Source organism: Mustela nivalis (assembly GCF_964662115.1).
Source record: "Mustela nivalis genome assembly, contig: HAP1_SCAFFOLD_819, whole genome shotgun sequence".
In the NCBI taxonomy this organism is placed as follows: Eukaryota; Metazoa; Chordata; class Mammalia; order Carnivora; family Mustelidae; genus Mustela; species Mustela nivalis.
In genome coordinates, this window is record NW_028135845.1 from 306713 (window position 1) to 327360 (window position 20648).

The window sequence follows — 20648 nt, forward strand, 5'->3', positions numbered from 1 at the left end:
AAACTAAGTAACTTGCCTAAATTTCCACAACTAGGAAGTCGCAGAGTTAGAAATGAACTCAGGTTATTTGTCTGCCAAGCTGGCTCTTTAACCAGTATGAACTGTTGGAGGAAGAGTCTATACTGCCCATCCCTTCATCAACTTCAGATGCTTCAAAGTCTTTTGCCAGTACAATAGTCCCAAGTGTTTCAGAGTCACTTCAGCTGTGACCTTCACCCAGAGCAAGCCTGTAGAGGATTGTTCTTCACTCATTCTCAACCTTGGCACCCCCTTTACAGATTCAAACAGTTATTGAACGAATGCCTTCCAAGTGCTAGGCACCTGTGGGCTGCACTGTCTAGAGAGAAGACAGGCACAGGCGGTAGTTGCCCAAAGGGCGCTGCAGCTGTTGAGGAGTGGAGCAGACAAAAATACCATTTGATGATAACCATGCTTCTGGTGCTCCCTACCAGGTACTGTGGGTGGGACACAAAGAAGTCAGCTGCAGATCTTGCCCTTGAGGAATCTGCAGTCTATTCACTCAAAGTAACTCCCAATCAATCACTGCACTACAAGGTAAAAAGTGGCCCAGATAAAAGTTCCTCCTAGCTCCTTGCTCAGGTCTTCCTCTGCAAGGAAGAAATGACTTAAAACATTTTTCCTCGGCCCAGGCAGCCAGCCCTGGAAACTGGGCGAGGCAGACAGGCCACCTGAGGGCCACAGACCCCACTGGGCACGAGTGTGACATGACGGCGTGCTGCTGAAGGACTGAAGGGAGCAGCTGGGAGGCGCCGCCGGCGGGCTGCGGCCAGGGCGCGGCAGTCCGAGGAGCCCGGCCTCTGACGGAGTGAAGTCTGTGGGGAGGCCTGCGGAGTCGAGGCTCCGTGAGGCCTTTTGGAGGGGAGCGGCCCAGACGGCGAGTGCGAAGACAGAATCCGCAGGCGACAGACGCTGTGGAGACGCCTCACGGGGCCTCGCAGGGCCCGAGCTGTGTTCGGGTCGATTCTCGGTCAAGAGAGCGAATATCTGACTGGAGAAGCTCGGTGGAGAAAGGCTTTCTGAGGACGGTGAGGGACAGGATTTGGCTCTGCGGGCGGGCAAGAAACCACGGGGCTCTGAGGAGATCTGGCCGTGAGGATGGGGCCCGAGGGCGCATTCTGCGACCGGTCCGCGGGGCGCGGAGATTGGACACCCTGGCTTGCCGAGCGCAGACATCCACAGAGCAAAGGCCGAAAGCCGGCAGCGAGCCCAGCGCGCGCCAACCGCTGCGGCGCCTCGCAGAGGCCCGCCCACCCGCCACCACACCCTGTTCTCATTGGCACCTCTTCTCCGCGGATTGGCCACCTCCGGATCCAATAAACCAGGCCTGAGTCTTACTTCCGGGGAGAGTGAGGTCAGCCTCTTGAGAAGCCGGAAGAGTGCGTTTGCGCGCGCTTCCCAATGTGTCGCGGCTTCCTGGAGGACCTTGGTGCGCGCCAGGAGGCGGGGGCCGGGGAGGATACGTAAGGAGGAAGGGCGGAGGGTTGGGGGTTCCCTGGAGGACCGTAAGGGGCGGGGCCTACGGGGAGCGGAGGAATTAAAAGAAACTGGGCGGGCCTTAAGTAAACTTGGGGGCTTGGGTTTGGTGGGCGAGGTCTTAAGGAGCAAGTAGCAGGTGTGGGAGCGGTCTTTTGGCCGCGCGAGAGCTGGTACCGAGTGGGCGGGGCCATTGTGAGGGGAGACCGGCGTGGAATTGTTAGCTCGCTCACTTATGCTATGCAGCATGGAGCATCGAACTCTAGCTTCTTTCCCGGCACTGTGGGCCTCCATCCCCTGTCCACGTTCGGAGCTGCGCCTGGACCTGGTTCTGGCTTCCGGACAGTCTTTCCGGTGAGTGACCCTGACTCCTGAACCCTCGACACTGCAGGTCTGGAGTGTAAAGGAATGTTGGGGGTGATGGAAGAAACCTCAGGGTACAAAAGAGGAAACTGAGGCACGGGTGGTAAGCCTGTTTACCTCCTTTCTAAAGTGGAGGTAAAAAACCAGTGCAGGGGCACCTGGGTGGCCGCGTCGGTTAAGTATACGGCTCTTGATTTCTGCTCAGTTCTTGATCTCAGGAACGTGAGTTCAAACCCTGCGCTGGGCTCCACGCTGGATATGGAGCCTAATTTAAAAAAAAAAAAAAAAAAAAAAAAAAAAGCCAGTGCAGTGTTCTGACGATCAAATGACTCTGCATTTCCTAAGTCAGTTTTGTGTATGAAGCTGTTGTAGAATGGGAGGGCCCCAAAGGGTGCAAGAAGGAAAATTGAGTACCGGGGCTGCTGTGTGCCTGGGGACTCAGGTGGAGGGAACAAAACCCGGCGCATTGGACTGGCGTGCTGGCGAACCAGGTATGGACACTGACTCAGACTGAGGAGCAGCTCTACTGTACTGTGTACCGAGGCGACAAGGGATGGGTTGGCCGACCCACACCAGAAGAGCTAAAGACTGTGTACCAGTACTTCCAGCTGGATGTCAGCCTGGCTCAACTTTATCACCATTGGAGTTCCGTGGACCCCCACTTTCAAGAGGTGGCTCAGAAATTCCAAGGTGAGTTCACTGTTGGAGTTCTTGTAATTTAGTTAAATTACACAGTTTCACCATCTATAAAATGGGGATTATATCCACCTTATAGAATTTTACAAGGATTAAAGGAGCTAATATGTGTAAAGCTTTGCTTACAATAGTGCCTGACACAGTAATTATTATTACTATTATTGTTCTGCTGCTTACCACGGTGTAGTGACAAAGATATTGAGCCAAATCCTGGCTATGTGACCTGGGGCAGGTGACATCATTCATTCTGTAAATATTTACATAGCATCTGCTATGTGACTGGGGATATAGCAGTGAACAAAACAGACGCAAATCCCCATCCTCATAGTATTTACATTGTGGCTTCTATATCAGTGGGATGTAATGTTAATCCAGACCTCACAGATGCTGTGAGGAATGAGAGCTCTGGTGTTGCCCTCTCTAACAATGCTGTCCCTCATTCCACTGGGATCCTTCTAGATCTTTGGTGCCTAGGATCTAAGAGGCCACTCCTGACAGCAGGTCTGTATCCTATTCCCTACCTTTCCTCAGGTGTGCGACTCCTACAACAGGACCCCATCGAGTGCCTTTTCTCCTTCATCTGTTCCTCCAACAACAACATTGCTCGCATAACTGGCATGGTAGAACGACTCTGTGAGGCCTTTGGACCTCGGCTCATCCAGCTTGATGATGTCACCTACCATGGCTTCCCTAGCCTGCAGGCCCTGGCTGGTGAGTAGATGGGTCCCAGCCCTCAGACCCTCCAATAGCTTTCAGGGTCTCTTCAGTTCTCCCCTGGTCACCATCTTCCATCTCAAAGCTTTCTGCCTTCTTTTGTGTGTGTGTGTGTGTGTGTGTGTGGTTTTAAATTTTTTATTTTTTATAAATATATATATATATATATATATATATATATATATTTTTTTTTTTAAAGATTTTATTTATTTGACAGACAGAGATCACAAGTAGGCAGAGAGGCAGGCAGAGAGAGAGGAGGAAGCAGGCTCCCCAGAGCAGAGAGCCCGATGCGGGGCTCGATCCCAGGACGCTGGGATCACGACCTGAGCCGAAGGCAGAGGCTTTAACCCACTGAGCCACCCGGGCGCCCCTATAAACATATATTTTTATCCCCAGGGGTACAGGTCCGTGAATGGCCAGGTCCACACACCCCACCTTTTTTTTGTTTTTTTTAGATTTTTATTTATTTGACAGATCACAAGTAGGCAGAGAGGCAGGCAGAGAGAGAGAGGAGGAAGCAGGCTCCCCACCAAGCAGAGAGTCCGATGCAGGGCTCGATCCCAGGACCCTGGGATCACGACCCGAGCGGAAGGCAGAGGCTTTAACCCACTGAGCCACCCAGGTGCCCCGCTTTCTGCCTTCTCAAACACTGTTCTCTTCCAGAACCACCTTGCCTAGTCTGATCCACTCCACCAATTCCTTCCCGTCTGTCCCTGAAATGTCAACACCTCACTAGTCTTCGCTTTGTACCCCAGGGGTTCAGTGCTTCATCAAAAAAACCCAAAAAACAAAACCCCACAACTATATGTAGTATGCAGTACTTTGGCATTAAGAGCACTCATTGTGGAGACAGACTGCCTAGGTCTGAATTCTGCCTTTGGCACTTGATGTCTAGCTATATGACCTTGAGTGTGTTATTCAGTCTATGTCAGCGTTTTCATCTGTGGAACAGGATAATAATGGCACCTACCTATCAGAGTTGCCACAAGAGTGAAGTAGAGAAATACACATGCTGCAACTAGGTCAGTATTTGACATGCAAGAATTATGCAGAAAATCTAAGTTCCCATCTCTACAGCAAACCCAGCAATTTTATCTCAGGTCTGTTTCCAGTTTAGTAGTCATAAGACCAAAAGCACTCATTTACCTATCCAAGCTTCTCTTGTTTGTAGGATGGGAATAAGAGTTTCTATCCAGAAGGGTTTGAGTGATGAATAAAACAGTCATGAGGCAGGGTGATCTAATGGTCTAAGAGCACAGGATTTGGTTTCCCAGACCTGGGTGCAAGATCCCATTTCCAGCATGTCCTTTCTTGAGCCAGTTATTATCTAAATAAGAGTACTGTCATCAGGGTCCTTGAGAAAAGCATGATAGGGTGCCTGGGTGGCTAAGTGGGTTAAGCCGCTGCCTTCAGCTCAGGTCATGATCTCAGGGTCCTGGGATCGAATCCCGCATCGGGCTCTCTGCTCAGCAGGGAGCCTGCTTCCTCCTCTCTCTCTCTGTCTGCCTCTCTGCCTACTTGTGATCTCTCTCTGTCATATAAATAAAATCTTTAAAAAAAAAAAGAAAGAAAAGCATCATAAAGTACCTAAAGCACTTTGCCTGCACCTGATGCCTAGCACTTGATAATAGAAGCTATTGTTATTATGGTTATTATTTGAGATCATAGGTGTGAGTGCACTTTGGAAAGGTTAAAGAACTCACCTGGGGAGTTCCTCCACAGCAGCAAGTCCTTCTCAGTCCCTGCTTCAGTGCCCAACCCTGGATAGTAGGTGGTCAGAAAACATTTGTAGAGGGGTAGAATCCAGGCTTTAGCCCTTACCTTTGTATAAGCAAGTGCCCTGGGGTCTCCCAAAGGGCGATGAGGTGGGAGAGAGATGCTCAGGGAAAGCATTCCTCTGGGGCAGAGAGCTCACACAGTAGGTTGAAGACAGGAAGTATTTGAAGATGACTGACCCCTACTCTCCCTAACCCCCAAAAGGGCCAGAGGTAGAGGTGCAGCTCAGGACGCTGGGCCTGGGGTACCGTGCCCGCTATGTGAGTGCCAGTGCCCGAGCCATCCTAGAAGAACAGGGCGGGCTGCCCTGGCTGCAGCAGCTACGCAAGGCCCCCTACGAGGAGACCCACAAGGCCCTCTGCACATTGCCCGGAGTGGGCACCAAGGTGAGGTCCCAAGGGAATAGGAGCTACCCTCGACACCCATGCACAGAGTAGCAGGGAAGGAGACAAGGCAGGCCTCAGAGCTGGGTGCATGGATACACACAGATGTTTTATTAGGGAAAATGCGAAGTGCAGAAGGAATATAAAGGATATGGTCCCTTGAGTGCTTTTTTTTTTTAAAGGCTATTCATTCAGATGCCCATAAACACTGCTCTATGTATGCAAAAATTTCCAGAAGGAACCACGGGAAACTTAATAGTGGTTATCTTTGGGAAGACAAATGGAAGGATGCTTCTTCTTTTCATGTTGTTCTTATCTTGAAATTGTATGTACTTACAAAAGTTTTTGTTTAATATCAATAAGGTTTGCTAGCAGTAAGATGATTGGGGATTGAGCATTTATTGTTTTCTTCTTTATACTTCTCTGTAGTTTAAAAAAAAAATGGATTTTTGTTTTAAAAACTTTTTTTTTTTTTTTTTTTTAATTTCATTTATTTGACACACAGAGAGAGATCACAGGTAAGCAGAGTGGCAGAGAGAGAGATAGAGAAGGGAAGCAGACTTTCCGCCGAGCAGAGAGCCTGATGCGGGGCTCGATCCCAGGACCCTGAGATCATGACCCGAGCTGAAGGCAGAGGCTTAAACCACTGAGCCAACCAGGCGCACCTAAAAAACTTTTTTTAATGGGCTCTGAACTTCAGCCTAACAGTAAATCTTGGCTCTGCCTCTACTTAGCCGTGTAATCTTGGCCAAGTCATTTCACCTTTCTGAACCTCAGTTCTCTTGTTTACAGAATGGATAGAGTACTCCCTTCTTCCCAGGTTATGATGAGAAGCTGGCCCACATAGATGTTTGTGCAGTAGAAATCTCATCATAGCTATTTTTAAAGTTATTACAAGAAGGTATATATTGATGGAAAATAGAAAATAATAGTAACCTCAGAGTGGAGAAGAAAACAGCCAGCTTTGGGACCAGAAGCAGACTGCTGGCTTCCTCTTCTGTGGCTCATTCTTTTTCTTTCAAAGGTGGCTGACTGCATCTGTTTGATGGCCCTAGACAAGCCCCAGGCCGTGCCTGTAGATGTCCACATGTGGCAGATCGCCCAGCGTGACTATAGCTGGCACCCCACCACATCTCAGGCCAAGGGTCCAAGCCCCCAGGCTAACAAGGAACTGGGTAAGGAGAGAGGGGGGATGCTGGAGCCGGTAGTGGGCTGAGATGGTAGAAACTTTTCCCACCTCTCCATAAAATCCCTCTCCTGTGGATAGGGAATAGGAGGGCCAATTAATTTCACCTTATCACTTCTGGCATAGGAAACTTTTTCCGGAGCCTGTGGGGACCTTATGCTGGCTGGGCACAAGCAGTAAGTGCACTGTAGCTTCCCCTCCTCCTTCTCCTCTGGCCCCGACCCCTTAGGACTCTCCCCAACCCTCACCCAAGCCCTGACCCAGTTGTTTCCTCCACCACCACTGCCATTCCAGGTGGTCCTTCAGGACTCTTCACCCACCCCAGCCCTGACTCCAGTGGGTGCCCCTTGTCCTGACCCTGCTCCCTGTGAACTCTTATACCTCTCCACACTGCCACCAGCCCCACCAGCCCTGACTCCGTGTACCCTGACCCCCCAGAGTAACCTCCCCGTTGCCCCTAGGTACTGTTCAGTGCTGACCTGCGCCAACCTCACCGAACTCGGGAGCCACCAGCAAAGCGCAGGAGATCTACAGACCCAGAAGTCTAGGTGGGGGGTACTGCACAATGGGGTTCCCAGGTAGTTTTCCCCACTGCTGTCCCCCATCCAGTCTTGCATTGGGAAGGGGGCTTCCTGCAACTACCTCAGGGGCCAGGTACTCTAAGATTCAGTAATTTGCACAGCAATGTGGGGTGGGGATTATCTGGAGAGACAGAGCTACCTACGTTTTTATCTCTTCCCTTTATTACAAGAAAGAACAATAAAATAGAAACATTTGTATGGAAAATGCAGTGGAGGAGTGATAAGGAAAGGGGTGGGGAGGTGGCAGGGCAGAGTAACTCTCAAATTCAGGGAGGGAAGGGGAGCAGGCTGCCCCAGTGCCTCCCACAGAAGGGGTTTGGACCCTGGATCTGGGGCCCTAGAGCTGTGGGGGCAATGTAGGGGACAGTTCCGGGCCTGGCTCCACGCAGCCGTCTCGACAGCAGCAGCCAGCCGCAGGCCCTACATGGGGAGAGAGAACCGAGTTGGCCATAGCAGACCATCACTCCAGCCTGGCTGCCTCTTCATGCCCTTCCACAGAGGACAGGTCCTCACCCCCAGCTGCCGGTGTCAGCAGCTCCCCGTGGCTCGCTGTTGGTCCTTGCCCCTCCTGGCTGGTGCCCAGCTGGAGCTTCCTCATGTGCCGCACCACGGCCGTGGCATTGAACGCTTGCTGTGGGGAGGAGGAGGAGAAGGGACTTCTGAGAGTGGGATATCATGTGACAAGAGCTAGTGGTGGGATTCTTGCAGTGGTTTTGTTATTTTCATTCAGGTGTTACTGGTTGATCGCCTAAAGCCCCTGAAACCTCTACAGGACTTTATTAAATGACACCCAGCCATATTATATATTTATGCAGACATACATGCATATATATAAAATGTGTATATGTGAACAAGTATATATAACCCTATATGTATAATTAATTTCTGTTCATATCATTGCAAACACCTAATATAGCATTATGTATCAGGCACTGTTCTAAGCACTTTATTTAGCAATTTATTTGATCTTCACAAAGGTCTTTGAGGTGAGCACTGCTAGTGTCACCATTACTACAGGAGAAAACTGAGGCAGAGGGAGGTTGAATAACTTGCCCACATGTGTGTGTATCATTCTCCATTTAACATACCCACCAAGGTGTTCCGCACATCCCTCATATCACCATGTCCAAAACCAAAATCATCCCCTGCCAAGACAAGTGTATATGCCTGGGATCCCCATCTCAGTGATAGTACCACCATTCACCATTTCCCCAACCAAAATATTCGGCCAGCCCTTAACATCTCTCTCTGCCAAAATCTCTCCTACCATCACTTCTTGTCAGTTCTACCTCCTAAAGGACTCCTGAGCCATCCCCTGTTCTCTGGTCCAAGCCCTCACCATCTCCTGCCCACATCTCTGCTGCGGCCTCCCAGCCATGAGTCCATGCCTCTCTCTGCACCTTAAGAGCCCCTTCTGGAAGGCAGGTTACTGCTGAAAATCCTTCTGGGGCTTCCCCAGTATCTTCAGGGCTGAGTCTGTTCTGTGTGGCACTTGAGGCCTCTACCTGCATTTCCAACCTGGGCTCCTGCTCCCACAGCCCCTCGAGTCCATCCAGGCTTACTGAACACTTGCACTTCCCTGAATGGCCACATTCTCTCTCTCTTGCCCCTGGCCTGTGGTATGCCAGTTCCCTCTGCCTCAGACCTGATTCTCTGTACCTGGCTAATTCCTACTCAGCTGTCGAGTCTGATAGGTCTGTCAGGCCATCAGCACCCCTACGCCTCTTCTAGGACCCATAGATTGGAGCAGGTGTCCCTAAGAGTTATACTGTTCTCCCTCTAGACCTGGAGTCAGGGCCTCTGGGATAGAGTAGGTGTCAGGGAGCCTTGAATGAATGAGTGAATGAATGAACGAGGTTCTTTAGTAAGCATCCCTGAGCAGTTACTGTGTGCTTGACTTGATGTTAGGTGCTATGGGATCTGAGGTCTGGAGTAGGGTGGGGAGGAGGCCTGGGGAGGCTGGGATCCAGGATCAGGAACATGTGCTCACCTTCCATTTGCTCTTGGCAAAGTTCTTCTTGATCTGCTCGCTCACCGACTGGTGAATATTCTTATCTAGAGCCGTATCTCCTGCAATCCTAGGATGGGGTGTGTGGAGGGCTGTCTGAGAAGGCAGAGGCAGGCTTGAGACCCCCAGACCCCACCCCAGCTTGCACCTTATGGGAGCTCTCACCATGGGTGCTGCAAGGCTTGTTCACAGGTGAACCTCTTTTCTGGATCTTTCTCCATCAAGTGTCGGATGAAGTCTTTGGCTGAGCCCCCAAGACAAGAGCAAAGACAAAACAGCATGGTGGTGCCTGTGGACACCCCCAAGACAAAGCCCACCCCCTCAGGTCTGGCTTGGCATTTCAGCAAGACAAGAGGCCAGATCTGTCCATGCACCACCCGACCCTACTTGTACTCTTTCTCTAAGCCCCCCGCCCACCACAGCCTTCCAGCTCTTTCCTTTTTCTCTTATGAAAAACTTGTTCTTAAAGAAGATTCTACTCAGTGTATTCACACTGATGTAGAAGTGACTGATCATGGCTTCACAAGTTTGCCTCCTAATAGGAGGCACAAAAGGACAGATGAAAACCTTTATGATGGTGTTTTAGGTGATAGGAAGTCAATGGATGAGGTATTTTCAAAAATGCTATTTTTGAAGGCTGAATGAACGCATGCCTTCAAGCTTCTCAGACCAGGGGCCAGGCAGAGGGAAGCACCTGGGGTGGGATGTCTGATCTTAAAGACAGCTCTTAGTTTGGGGCTGGAGAATCTGACCACAGGCAGGCAGTGAAGAGACCCCAAAGCAGATGTGAAAGGCACCAGAGGTAGGGCCCAGGGGAAGAAGGCAAAGCCTCAAATACCAGAGTCAGAGATGTCGTCCCAGTAAGGAGAGTCAAACTCGTACTCGGCCTTCAAAATCTGTTCAAAGAGTTTGGCATCATTCTCGTCATAGAAGGGGGGGTAACCGCAGAGCCTGGGCAGGGAGAAACTCATCCTCATATCCACTTTCAGTGAACTCATTGGCTCCAGGATGGAGCTTTGGGGCAATCTCGGGTCAGGCAGTACCCACAGGAAGGAGTTCCCCCTTTTACAAAGAGGGGAAATCTGCCCCTCTCTGATTTTTTTCATTCCTGTCCAGCCTTTCTGTTTCTTAATTTGCTACCATCTTTCCTTCCTCAATGCCTTTACACTTGCTGTTTCTTCTGCCTAAACCATTCTTCCCCCACACCTCAAATGTCTGGCTCCCTCACTTCATTTAGAAGGCTATTCAGATGTCACCTAAGAAAGGACTTTCCTGACCTCCTTATCTAAAATGGCATCCATCCCCTTCTCCCTACCCTGCATGATTTTTCTTCATAGTTGTTTATTACCTGACATTATTTTATGGATTTATTTACTTGTTTATTATCTATTTCCCCTACTAGAGTTTTTGCTCCCTCAGGGCAGGCATTTTGTTTTGTTCTCTGCTAAATCCCCAGTGCTTAGCATAGTGCCAGAAACATGGCATGTATTGAATGAAGTAATCTTACTCATTAGTTGGTAGATATAAACATGGATGGCAGGAAGGAAGAAATAGCAGAGAGGAGGAAGAGAGCAAAATAGGGGAGAGGAGAACGCTGGAGCCACATGCCCCAAGGGCCAAGTCCCCACTCACAGAATGTAGGCGATGACCCCAATGGACCAGCAATCCACGGCCTTGCTGTAGGGCTTCTGGGCCAGGACCTCAGGGGCTATGGAGGGAAAGGGACATGGTGGTGACAAATCTCTGCCCCACAGCTCCCAATTCCTCCCCTACCCATGGCCCCAGCCTAGGATGCTCCATACCCACGTATCCTGGGGTTCCACAGGCTGTGGAGAGCACACTGCCAGGGTCCTCCATCTTGGAGAGACCGAAATCGGAGATCATGATCTTGGAGTCTTCATCCAGGCTGTAGTACAACAGATTCTCTGGCTTGGAAGGGGGAGGGAAAGGAAGAGGCAGAGATAGCCAGAGGCTGGCAGAACCTTCTGCCTCCCCAAGCACCACCTCTCAGAAACTGGAGCCTCACAAGAGCCCCTGGGCCTCATGACTACCATCTTGGTTGAAGGCACAAGAAACTCAAGGAAGTTCTTAAGGAGGTTAAAAGTACCAGAAAGGACAAGGGCCTTGGGAATGAGAGAGGGAAATTTCTATAAACTTCACATTTATATTGTGAAGCCCTAAAGGATTTTTGAGGACATACTGTGTGCCAGATCCTGTGCTAATGCTTGCTTTCATTTTATCCTTACCACATGCCTGTCAGGCCAGTCTGAAAAATCCCACGTTATAGATGAGAAAACTGATGGCTTGAGAGGCAAAGTGACTTGCCTGAGAACCTAGGGACAGAATTCAAGCCCAGATCTGTCTCACACCAGCACTTTTCTAGACCGAAGGAGTTGTAGTACAAAATGTGAATCCATCATAGTCTCTGAGGTGTAGGATTTCAGGGGTTTCTGGCTTCCTTCTTCTTGTTTTGCTGTCCCCTCCAACTTTTCCACAAAGAGCAAGGGGGCTTTTATTATGAGAAAAAGACCTAGATGTTTATGAATTAAATACTAGCACCATTCACCTCTGTATCCATTTGAGTGTCCAGACTGGAAGGGGAAGTGGAGGAGGCAGTTTAGGGTTTACTGGGTATATTTTGCAGATGGGAGGCCAGAGCTCAGGGAAGGGCTAAGAGTTGCCCCAGGCTGTACAGTGAGGGGTTTTGCCCCCCCCCCCCCGGCACTGCAGCTCACCACACACCCTCCCAGCCCACCTTGAGGTCTCGGTGTACAATGCCCAGATCATGTAGGTACTTGACGGCATCCAGCACCTGGAAGATGAGGCGGCTGGCATCCCGCTCCGTGTAGAAGCCTTTCTCCACAATGCGGTCAAACAGCTCCCCGCCGGACACCCTACAGCCAGGGGACAGGGCAGTCTGGCCACAGAGGCTAGGGAGGGGCAGCAGGGAGAGGTGTGAGCAAGGGGTGAAGCCACTCACAGCTGCATGATGAGGTAGAGGTGACCCCCACTCTCATAGATGTCATTCAGGGCTACAATGTTGGGGTGCTTGATCCTGAAAAGGAGAAATGAGATAGTTCAGAGCTGAGGACAGCTCAGCTACTTTCCTCCCCTCACCTTGAAGAACCACCACTGCAGACCTGGGCAGGACAAACCAGAGTTCTGGGTCCCAAAAGGAAAAGCCAATTTACCACAATTTATTGATAGAATGGAAGGTAGGCGAGCACAGAGATAAACAAACACTGGGCCCTGACCTCGGACCCATCAGGCTGGGTCTCACCTGCCTCTAGTGCATGCTATTTGGGGACAAATCTTACCTCTCAGCACTGTTCAATACACAATTTTAAAATATTTTTGTGTTTATAAGTCTGTCAGCCTCTGCCACCAGAACACCAGTTCTGGGAAACCAGGGGCTTTATCTTACCATTGTTCCTGCCACACCTGGTGTAGAGTAAGTGCTCACTTATTCACTGAATATTAAGCCTCAGGTTCCTCATCTCTTAATATGAAGCCAATGATCTCAAAGAGTTGGGCTAAGGATCACGTAAAAAATATAAGAAAGAATCTCAGCACAATGCCTGGTACACGGTGAATGCTTGGTAAATGAACCAATGATGGTGACTGAGCTTGACAGAAGCCATGGCTCTGCCACAAAGTTGTTGTGTGACCTTGGGCAAATCCCTTACCCTCCCTGGGCCTCAGTCCCCCTCCCCCACCCAGTAGTGGAACTGATCATTTCATCCCTGCCCACCATCGTTGGAAAGCTCAGGGGAGAGAATGGAAGTGAAGATTCTCTATAAGCTTTCCAATGAGGGCAGCAGGTTTCACATTAGGGTGAGCAAATCATAGACCAGTTGGTTATTTAGTCAAGGGATCGTGAGACAGGCATTTTTAAACTTCCGGAGTGGCTTTAATATATGGGGGGAACTGGAGGTACGTCTATGATACATAGCATCAGTTGAGATACGTTGTTTTGAGCCACATTCAAGGATTGGCTTTTAGATCTGACTGAACAGATTAAACCACTCTAAATAAGCTGTGGCATTTCAGTCACATTTGTCATGTTAGCTGCTGAACCAGACACATGAAATAAAGGAGCCTCTAATGCTCCCCACAGCCCTACCAAGTGGAGATTACCCCATTTTATAAATGAGCAATTTGAGGCTCACAGGTTAGAAGATATGCCCAAAGCAGAGGTAGGAAGAGAATGGGAGGAGTCAAGGCAGGGTCACCCTAGGCAGAAACCCTGTGGCCTACGCACTTGTGCAGGACAGCGATCTCATTCTCCATGCTCCCCTCCTTGCCCTCCAGAGCCTTCTTGGCAATGCATTTGATGGCCACCAGCTTGTGTGTTCTCTTATCTTCTGCCAGGATTACCTCTGAGAAGGCCCCCCTGCAGAGAGAGTATTCATGAGCTGGGGAACTGGAACTTTAAGTTCCCTTCAACCCCTCCTCCATACCCCGATGGGTTAGGTGACCACCTGTGAACAGAAGGATGTGGGACAAACCTCCCTCCATCACTCTTCCACCCCCTGTCTGTGCGGTGGTCACATTTCCCAGGTCCAGCCAATCAATGTAGTCTCTCCCTGGTCACAGTAATTGGGTCTTGTGATGCAAGCCAGGTGCCTCCTACTTTGAGAATGAGCTGCTCTTTCCTGCCAAGCTGGTAAAATGCGAGCCTAGAGCTAATGGTGGTTATCTCTCCCACTGCTTGAGAAGAGCCTGCTTGAGAATGAAGGTAACACAAAGGAAATCAGAGCTAAGAAATTCCTGATGACAATTTCCTGATAACATCATGTGAGTCTCTGAATCCAGCTATGCCTGACATTTATGCCCTCGGCTTTTTGATTTATACATAATTGATTCATTTCTTTTTCTGCTACAGTCAACTTGAGTCATGGTTTTTTAACACCTTTTATAACCTTGAAGAACCATCAGCATCACTTGGGAACTTTTTAGAAGTGCAGAATCTCAGGCATCAAACCCAGACCCACTAAATTAGAATCTGCATTTTAACAAGATCTTCAGATAATCTGTATGATCACTGAAATTTGAGAAGCAATATTTTACAACAACCTCTTAGAAAAGAACAAACTCATTTGCATTTGAGCACTGATAAGGAAGATTTATTGGAGTATTTTTTCTAGGACTTTGGGCTTTCTCTAGGATAAGAGGAAATCATAGGTCGAAAGAATCTCTCGTGGTGAAATCTCAATAATCAGAATAACTAATGACTGTGGGGGTGCCTGTGTGGTTCAGTTGGCTGGGCATCACCTTTGGCTCGGGTTGTGGTCTCGGTTTCTTGGGGTCAAGCCCTGTGTCAGGCTCTCTGCTCCATGGGGAGCCTACTTCTCCCTCTGCCTCTCCCCCAGTTTGTGCTCTCTCTCTCAAATAAATAATAAAATCTTAAAAACAACAACAACAACCTAGTGACTGTGGTAGCCTTATTGCTGGTTTCCAGTCTTGTTCTTCTCCAATTTATCCTCCATGCTTTGGCCAGAGTAACCATCCTAAATTGCAAGCCTGTGAAAATGTCTTAAATGCCTTCCTTTGGCTCATGAGATAGCTTGCTTTCAAGGCCTTACATGACCTGTGCTCTCTTCTCAGCCACCTCTTCCACTGTTCCCCCAGCATCTGATTATAAGCTGTATCATTCTTTTTTTTTTTTAAAAGATTTTATTTATTTACTTGAGAGACAGTGAGAGAGAGCATTAACGAGGAGAAGGTCAGAGAGAGAAGCAGACTCCCCATGGAGCTGGGAGCCTGATGCGGGACTTGATCCCAGGACTCCAGGATCATGACCTGAGCTAAGGCAGTCGTCCAACCAACTGAGCCACCCAGGTGTCCCAAAGCTGTATCATTCTTAACCTCTTTCTGCACATAGCCTGCTTCTCAGCCTTTGCCTATGCTCTTCCTTCTGCCTGGAATGCTCTTCTCCCTGTCTGACAAGTGCATTTCTGCTTATCCTTCAGTCCCTAACTCGAACACCCGCTTCTCCAGAAAGGTTTCTCCAGGCAGAAGCCAGCATTCTGGGCTCTACAAAGTCCTCATTCCTGACTCTAATGGAAGTGCACCCTACACCCTGCTGTCATTTTCCCTGGGTATGTTTCCCTCACATGTTTAGGATCAACTTGAGGGGCAGAGATCAGGTTTGAGTTATTTCTGGGTTCCCACCACTGAGAAGAGAGCCATGCCCAGCATCAGTTCCTAAACCTAGGCCAAAACCCCCAGCTCTTGGCCAAAAGAGCCCCTTCATTCTCCTTTGTTCTCTTCACAGGAACCCAGAGCTGCCACCAAGAGCAGTGTCTGTTCCACCCACTGTTGGCCAGAAGTGAAAAGATGGGCCAGACTGGGCTATGGCAAGTCTGCCACAGGGCTGGAACTCTAGGAAACAGGAAGCAGTGATCAACTGACCAGAGGAAGTACCACCCTGGATTCAGCTTCCCCAGCCAGCCAGTCCCAAGAGTAAGAACCTTCCCAACCCACACCCCAGCTCAGGGACAGCCTCCCCATCCACCCTCTGCCCCACCACGTGCCCAGAGACTCACGTTCCCAGAACATCACGGAAGTCGTAAATGTCCCTAATGTCCTCCACCTGCTTCCAGCTGGGGCCATCCACTGCCCCTGGCATGGCCCACTGCCCCCTGGCCACAGCCAGGGCTCCTAAGAAGGGGAATGGAGGGAAAAGACTCAGTAGGGCCCAGCCTTCCATGTTGGAACTTGGGGAACTGAGGCCCCATTCGGTCATTCAGCCTGCATTTATTCATTCCTTGGTTCATTCATTTGACAAAGTTATTCAGCAGATTCATTCATTCACTAGTCATTTGTTCCTCCCAAAGTCCTCATGCCTAGAGGAAAATCCTTCAAGGTGGCAGCAGAAGTCTTTTTTTAACAAAGTCATTCATTCATTCATTTACTCAGCCTGCCTCCCAGTTTCTCGCTCTCCAAATTCAAACACTCAGGCTGACACTGACTCCCAGGAGGACAGCAGAGAAGACCCCCAGAGCAGACTGTAGAAGCACATGGTCCTGGAGGGTCCTCCTATCCTCAGAACCAGCAATGTCTCAGCCCCACCTTGGGAATTGCTGGGGTGTCTCCTCTCCTTCCTCTTTCTTCTCCCACCCAGCCTCTCAGAAATCAGGTTTCCGGCAGCCTGGGCTTCCAGCAATATCTCAGCCACGTTTTAAAATAGCTCCTTCTGCACTGTTACCACGGCAACAGCAGCCACAGCTGGAGCTCCCCAGGCCTCCTATTACCCCCTCTTCCTCCTGGCTCCCTGTTTGGGTCCCAGAAGCCTGAGAAATTGTACCACCCAGCCTGTCCCCTCCTGGCTTTTTCTCACTCTGATCCAGCCTGTACCTTTCTCCACTGAGACCTCTGTCTCACCCTCAATAGGAGGGTGGGCTTTCTCTCCCATTTATCAGATGGACAATGGAGAGACTGAGGTTAGCGATGGATAGGACTGGGTCCATCTCTGCCCAAATGATGATTGTATGGGGTCCAGCTAAGCTAGCTAACGGCAAAGGATTTTGAGTCCCCCTCAGCTTGTCTTAACAACACGCAGTCAGACTGGGGTCCATTCAGAGCCCACCATGCTGTGTGACCTCAAGGAAGGCACTTTCCCTTTCTATTTCTTCTGAGGAAAGATGAGAGATGGTGTCCTGCCTAGAGGCCCTGGTGTGAGATCCCACTCCTTGGATTGGACCTGGTTCCCAGGAGGGGCCTGACCACCCATCCTAGAGGAAGAAACTTCTAGGAAAGGAGACATGGTAAGTTCTAGAGGCAGAGTTTTAAACCCCACCTGGAGGCTTGGCAAATAAAGTCCTCACAGGTCCACAGACACACCCAGACACACCAATCTCCACCCTACCTCTGAACCAAAATACCTGCCCCCAGATTCAGTATATTCCATACCCAGATATCCCAACACCTCAACACCTGATCATACATGTACACCCAGACATCAGCATACATGTCCACACACACACACTCCCCCAGACAGCCTCACAGCCAAACATCCCTCCCACAGTTCCCTCTTACACCGCTCCAAATCACACACCTGCACACACACACACACACACACACACACACACACACACATTCCTCACCTATGTACCGGACATCCCAGATTCACTCATACCCTCCATCCTGTTTCTGTATACCCTAGAAACTCCTGTGCTCCAAACCGCACCCCAACTCCTTAAACACCTAACTTCGGACACCCTCAATACACAATCATATAGCCTCAACTCAGTACCCTTGAGCCAGATACCAGCATGCCCAACACCTGGACACACATTTAAAACAAAAACACTGACTCCCAGACATCCCCACCCATAAAGATGCCCTTACACTGCAACTCCATATCTGGTCTGCATGCCAGTGCTAAGATATTAGCACAATCCAACATAACCGCCACACATCTCTAGCTCCAAACGCCAAGTCCGTCCATATTCAGGCCCAGCCGAGCACAGGCGTGGGTGTGGGTGTGTGTGTACGCGCGCGCGCGCGTGTGTACACACACACACACACACACACACACCCTTCCCACCTTCCTCTAGTACCCTCTGGGTTCCCCACAGCCGCCTGGCACCTGCTGGGCCTCGGGTCAAGGCTGGAGAGAAAGGCCCTCTCCTGCCCTGCCCATGCAGAGTCCAGCCGGTCTCGGCACCCACTCGCATTCTTGGGGGAGGGTATCCAGCGACTGAGGGGATCTGGCCACCCCTCCCCGGCGCCCGGGAGCACCGATGGGGCGGCCCCTGGGCTGTACCTGCGGCTGCCCCGCCGCGGGGCTGGCTGGGAGGCCCGAGGTGTCTGGCGCCGAGCTCTGGCTGCTGGTTGCCGACCGCCACCGCGCCGCTCCTGACTCGCCAGCCCGCCCGCTCTCTAGCTGGGGTTCGGCTCGGGCACTGCTGGCCCCCTCCGCCCGCCTGCGGCTCTGATGTCAGTGGAGGAGGAGCCTGCGGCGGACGGACGAGGGACTGGGAGGCTCCGCTGCGCTCCCGGGCTGGGGAAGGGGCGCGATGGTTGAGGAGGAACCCCGTAGTTCAGGTCAGGTCCTCTTCTGGACTCTTCCCTCCCCTCCTCTCTCCTGGGGCCCCCACTGCACAGAGGGGCAACTGAAGCCCTGAGAGATGAAGGATTCAAAATCAGCAAGCGGTCAGAGGCCAAATCGAATTCGAGGCCAGGTTTGTGTGATGTCAGAGTCTGGCGGGTTCCGCCCAGTCATCTTTGGGAGTTTCAGACCAGTTCTGGGAGCTCCCTTGGGAATCTTGGGCTCTTTCTCCCTATTCCCACTCACCCCCGCCCCTTTCCCTCACTGCCCAGAAGGGAATTAGGCCCTCAAAAGGGCTCAGGAGACTGATGGGGGGGAGGGGGGATGAAGGGGTAGAGAAAGGGCAAAGCTAGAGTAGATATTGAAGATAATGGAGGCAGAGGGAGGTGGCCCCAGTTGACAGGCAGGAAAACAGACCCAGTGTCCCCTGCACCTGCCCTTCAAAATAGGTGTGGTGCCCTGAGGGACTGGGAGGAGTGGGAGTTAAATCGGGATCCGGAAGGAAGCCGGCCAAAGAAGACCAAAGTGCCACGTGACTGGGCGGGTGCCAGGGGCTGATGGCAAGGGGCCAGGTTTGGGGTGAGGGGGGAGAACAAACTGCTCCTGGGGTGCAGGCAGGGGGCCAAGGGATCTGACCGAAGACCTCTTGCGCAAGTCTTTCCTTGGGAAGAAATTTGGCGCAGGGGAAGAGGGGGAGCAACTCAAAGGAAGTGCAGTTGGGCTGGACTGTGGCCTGTCAGAGGAGGCACATTGCTGTGACCCCCACTCCACCTCCATCACTTCCCACTGCCCAAATTTCTGCATCTTTCAGAGGGACACGGGAAAAGAACAGTGCTTACCCTAACTCAATTTCCATTGGCTTTTTACCTCTTTTATCCTTGGGACTAGATCCCAAGGGGTGGTGGTTGTATTATGCCCATTTTACAGGGAGAAGATGATGGCTGAGGTTCCTAGAAAGGCTTTATTTATTTATTTTTTTAAAGATTTTATTTATTTATTTGTCATAGAGAGAGAAGCGAGAGCAAGCACAGGCAGACAGAGTGGCAGGCAGAGGGAGAAGCAGGCTCCCTGCCAAGCAAGGAGCCCGATGTGGGACTCGATCCCAGGACGCTGGGATCATGACCTGAGCCGAAGGCAGCTGCTTAACCAACTGAGCCACCCAGGCATCCCCCTAGAAAGGCTTTAAAGACTGACTTACCTGAGTCACACTTCACTTCTCTGAGACTCAATTTTTTCATCCGGAATATGGGAATATTGATGACCAACTCAGAATTCTCCTGAGAATTCTATGAGATAATGAATGTGAAGTGTCTGGAATATTGTAGGGGTTCAAATATGAGAGCTAGACTTAGTGTAAACTGAGTCTCTGAGAAGGGACCTGATTTGTCCAGAGGCAAGGGACTAAGAGGCAATTTCCCTCCCCTGAATCTCAGTATCTCAGACTTCCTAGTTCATGGAAAATCATATTTCCTGCCCAGGGCTGAGCCCCTACCTTCCCAGTACCAACCCATTGAGCTAGAATTGTTTCACCACAAATTCCTGTCTATCTCATTGACAACATTCCTGAGGTGATAAAGTGGCCTCTGTCCTGAGGACTCGTACAACTGTTATGCTCTGTTTTACATTTTGCCTGCTTTTGATCATGTTCGAGGGCACTTATACTTTTCTTTTTTAAACAAATAAATTCTGTCTCTTTAAAAGAATATCTCTACTAAACCAATAATTACGTCCGATACTAAAAACACACAAAGACCATCCTTGTCACTAATCAGATTCTTTTCACTTGCCAGGTAACAGAATCCCAACCAAAGCCAGCTTCATCAGAGAGGTAACTGTGACTCCAGCAGCTGATTGCAAGACTGAAGGAAGAACACCATGGATCAGGATCTTGGCATAGGATTTGCTTTCTTGCATCTCTCCTTGTCTCGATTTCTCTGCACGTTGGCTTCCCTTCTACTGCAGGGTGATCACTCTGCCTGGCAGAAAACATGATGTGAGGCAGATCCAGCTTTCCAAATGAACCCAGCAGGAGAGCTATACCCAGTTTCATGTATCAGTCTCAGGGAAGGACTCTGACAAGTTGTGTTAGAGTAACATGCCTACCGCTTGGCCCCAAATAAACTATTGCCAAGGAAATGAGATACTATATCAGGCAAATGTACTGCCATGGGCAGCCACACTGTGGGATGAAGAACGATATCTTGCCAAAAGGAAATCAGGGTGCCGGACACCCTTTGAATAACAAATTCATCCCAGCCCTACTCCCATCAACTGGAAATAACCAATATTAGTATTTTTGGTACATATTTCTCCAGACTTTTTGGGACACATATACATATTCACATTTCCTACCAGAGTACCCACTCCCAAAGAGCATATTTTAAGGTAC

The 20648-nt window shown here is 50.2% G+C and overlaps 2 protein-coding genes across 13 annotated transcripts; one reads left to right on the forward strand and one right to left on the reverse strand.

Annotated features, from left to right (window-relative positions):
* The first annotated feature begins 1359 nt into the window (after positions 1-1359).
* OGG1 (8-oxoguanine DNA glycosylase) lies at positions 1360-20395 on the forward strand. 12 transcript variants are annotated; one of them, XR_014307747.1, is made up of 10 exons: positions 1360-1447; positions 1741-1848; positions 2300-2547; positions 3085-3264; positions 5251-5432; positions 6454-6604; positions 6742-6791; positions 15482-15669; positions 16846-16973; positions 20050-20395. XR_014307747.1 is itself a non-coding variant. In XM_082750269.1 (8 exons), the coding sequence occupies exons 2-8, from the start codon at positions 1742-1744 to the stop codon at positions 7161-7163; spliced, it is 1005 nt and encodes a 334-aa protein (XP_082606395.1). In that variant the 5' UTR covers positions 1360-1447; position 1741; the 3' UTR covers positions 7164-8126. The 12 variants fall into 12 exon arrangements, 3 of the variants coding, with proteins under 3 accessions (XP_082606395.1, XP_082606396.1, XP_082606394.1); XR_014307748.1 differs by having other exon boundaries at positions 1372-1481; XR_014307749.1 differs by having other exon boundaries at positions 1372-1481; positions 16851-16973.
* On the reverse strand, positions 7337-18384 carry CAMK1 (calcium/calmodulin dependent protein kinase I). Its single transcript, XM_082750267.1, has 12 exons — positions 17975-18384; positions 15753-15867; positions 13466-13597; positions 12185-12259; positions 11960-12098; positions 11007-11133; positions 10837-10912; positions 10043-10155; positions 9370-9448; positions 9187-9274; positions 7710-7827; positions 7337-7616 (listed from the first exon to the last, which is right to left on the reverse strand). The coding sequence occupies exons 2-12, from the start codon at positions 15833-15835 to the stop codon at positions 7534-7536; spliced, it is 1113 nt and encodes a 370-aa protein (XP_082606393.1). The 5' UTR covers positions 15836-15867; positions 17975-18384; the 3' UTR covers positions 7337-7533.
* Positions 20396-20648: the final 253 nt, after the last annotated feature.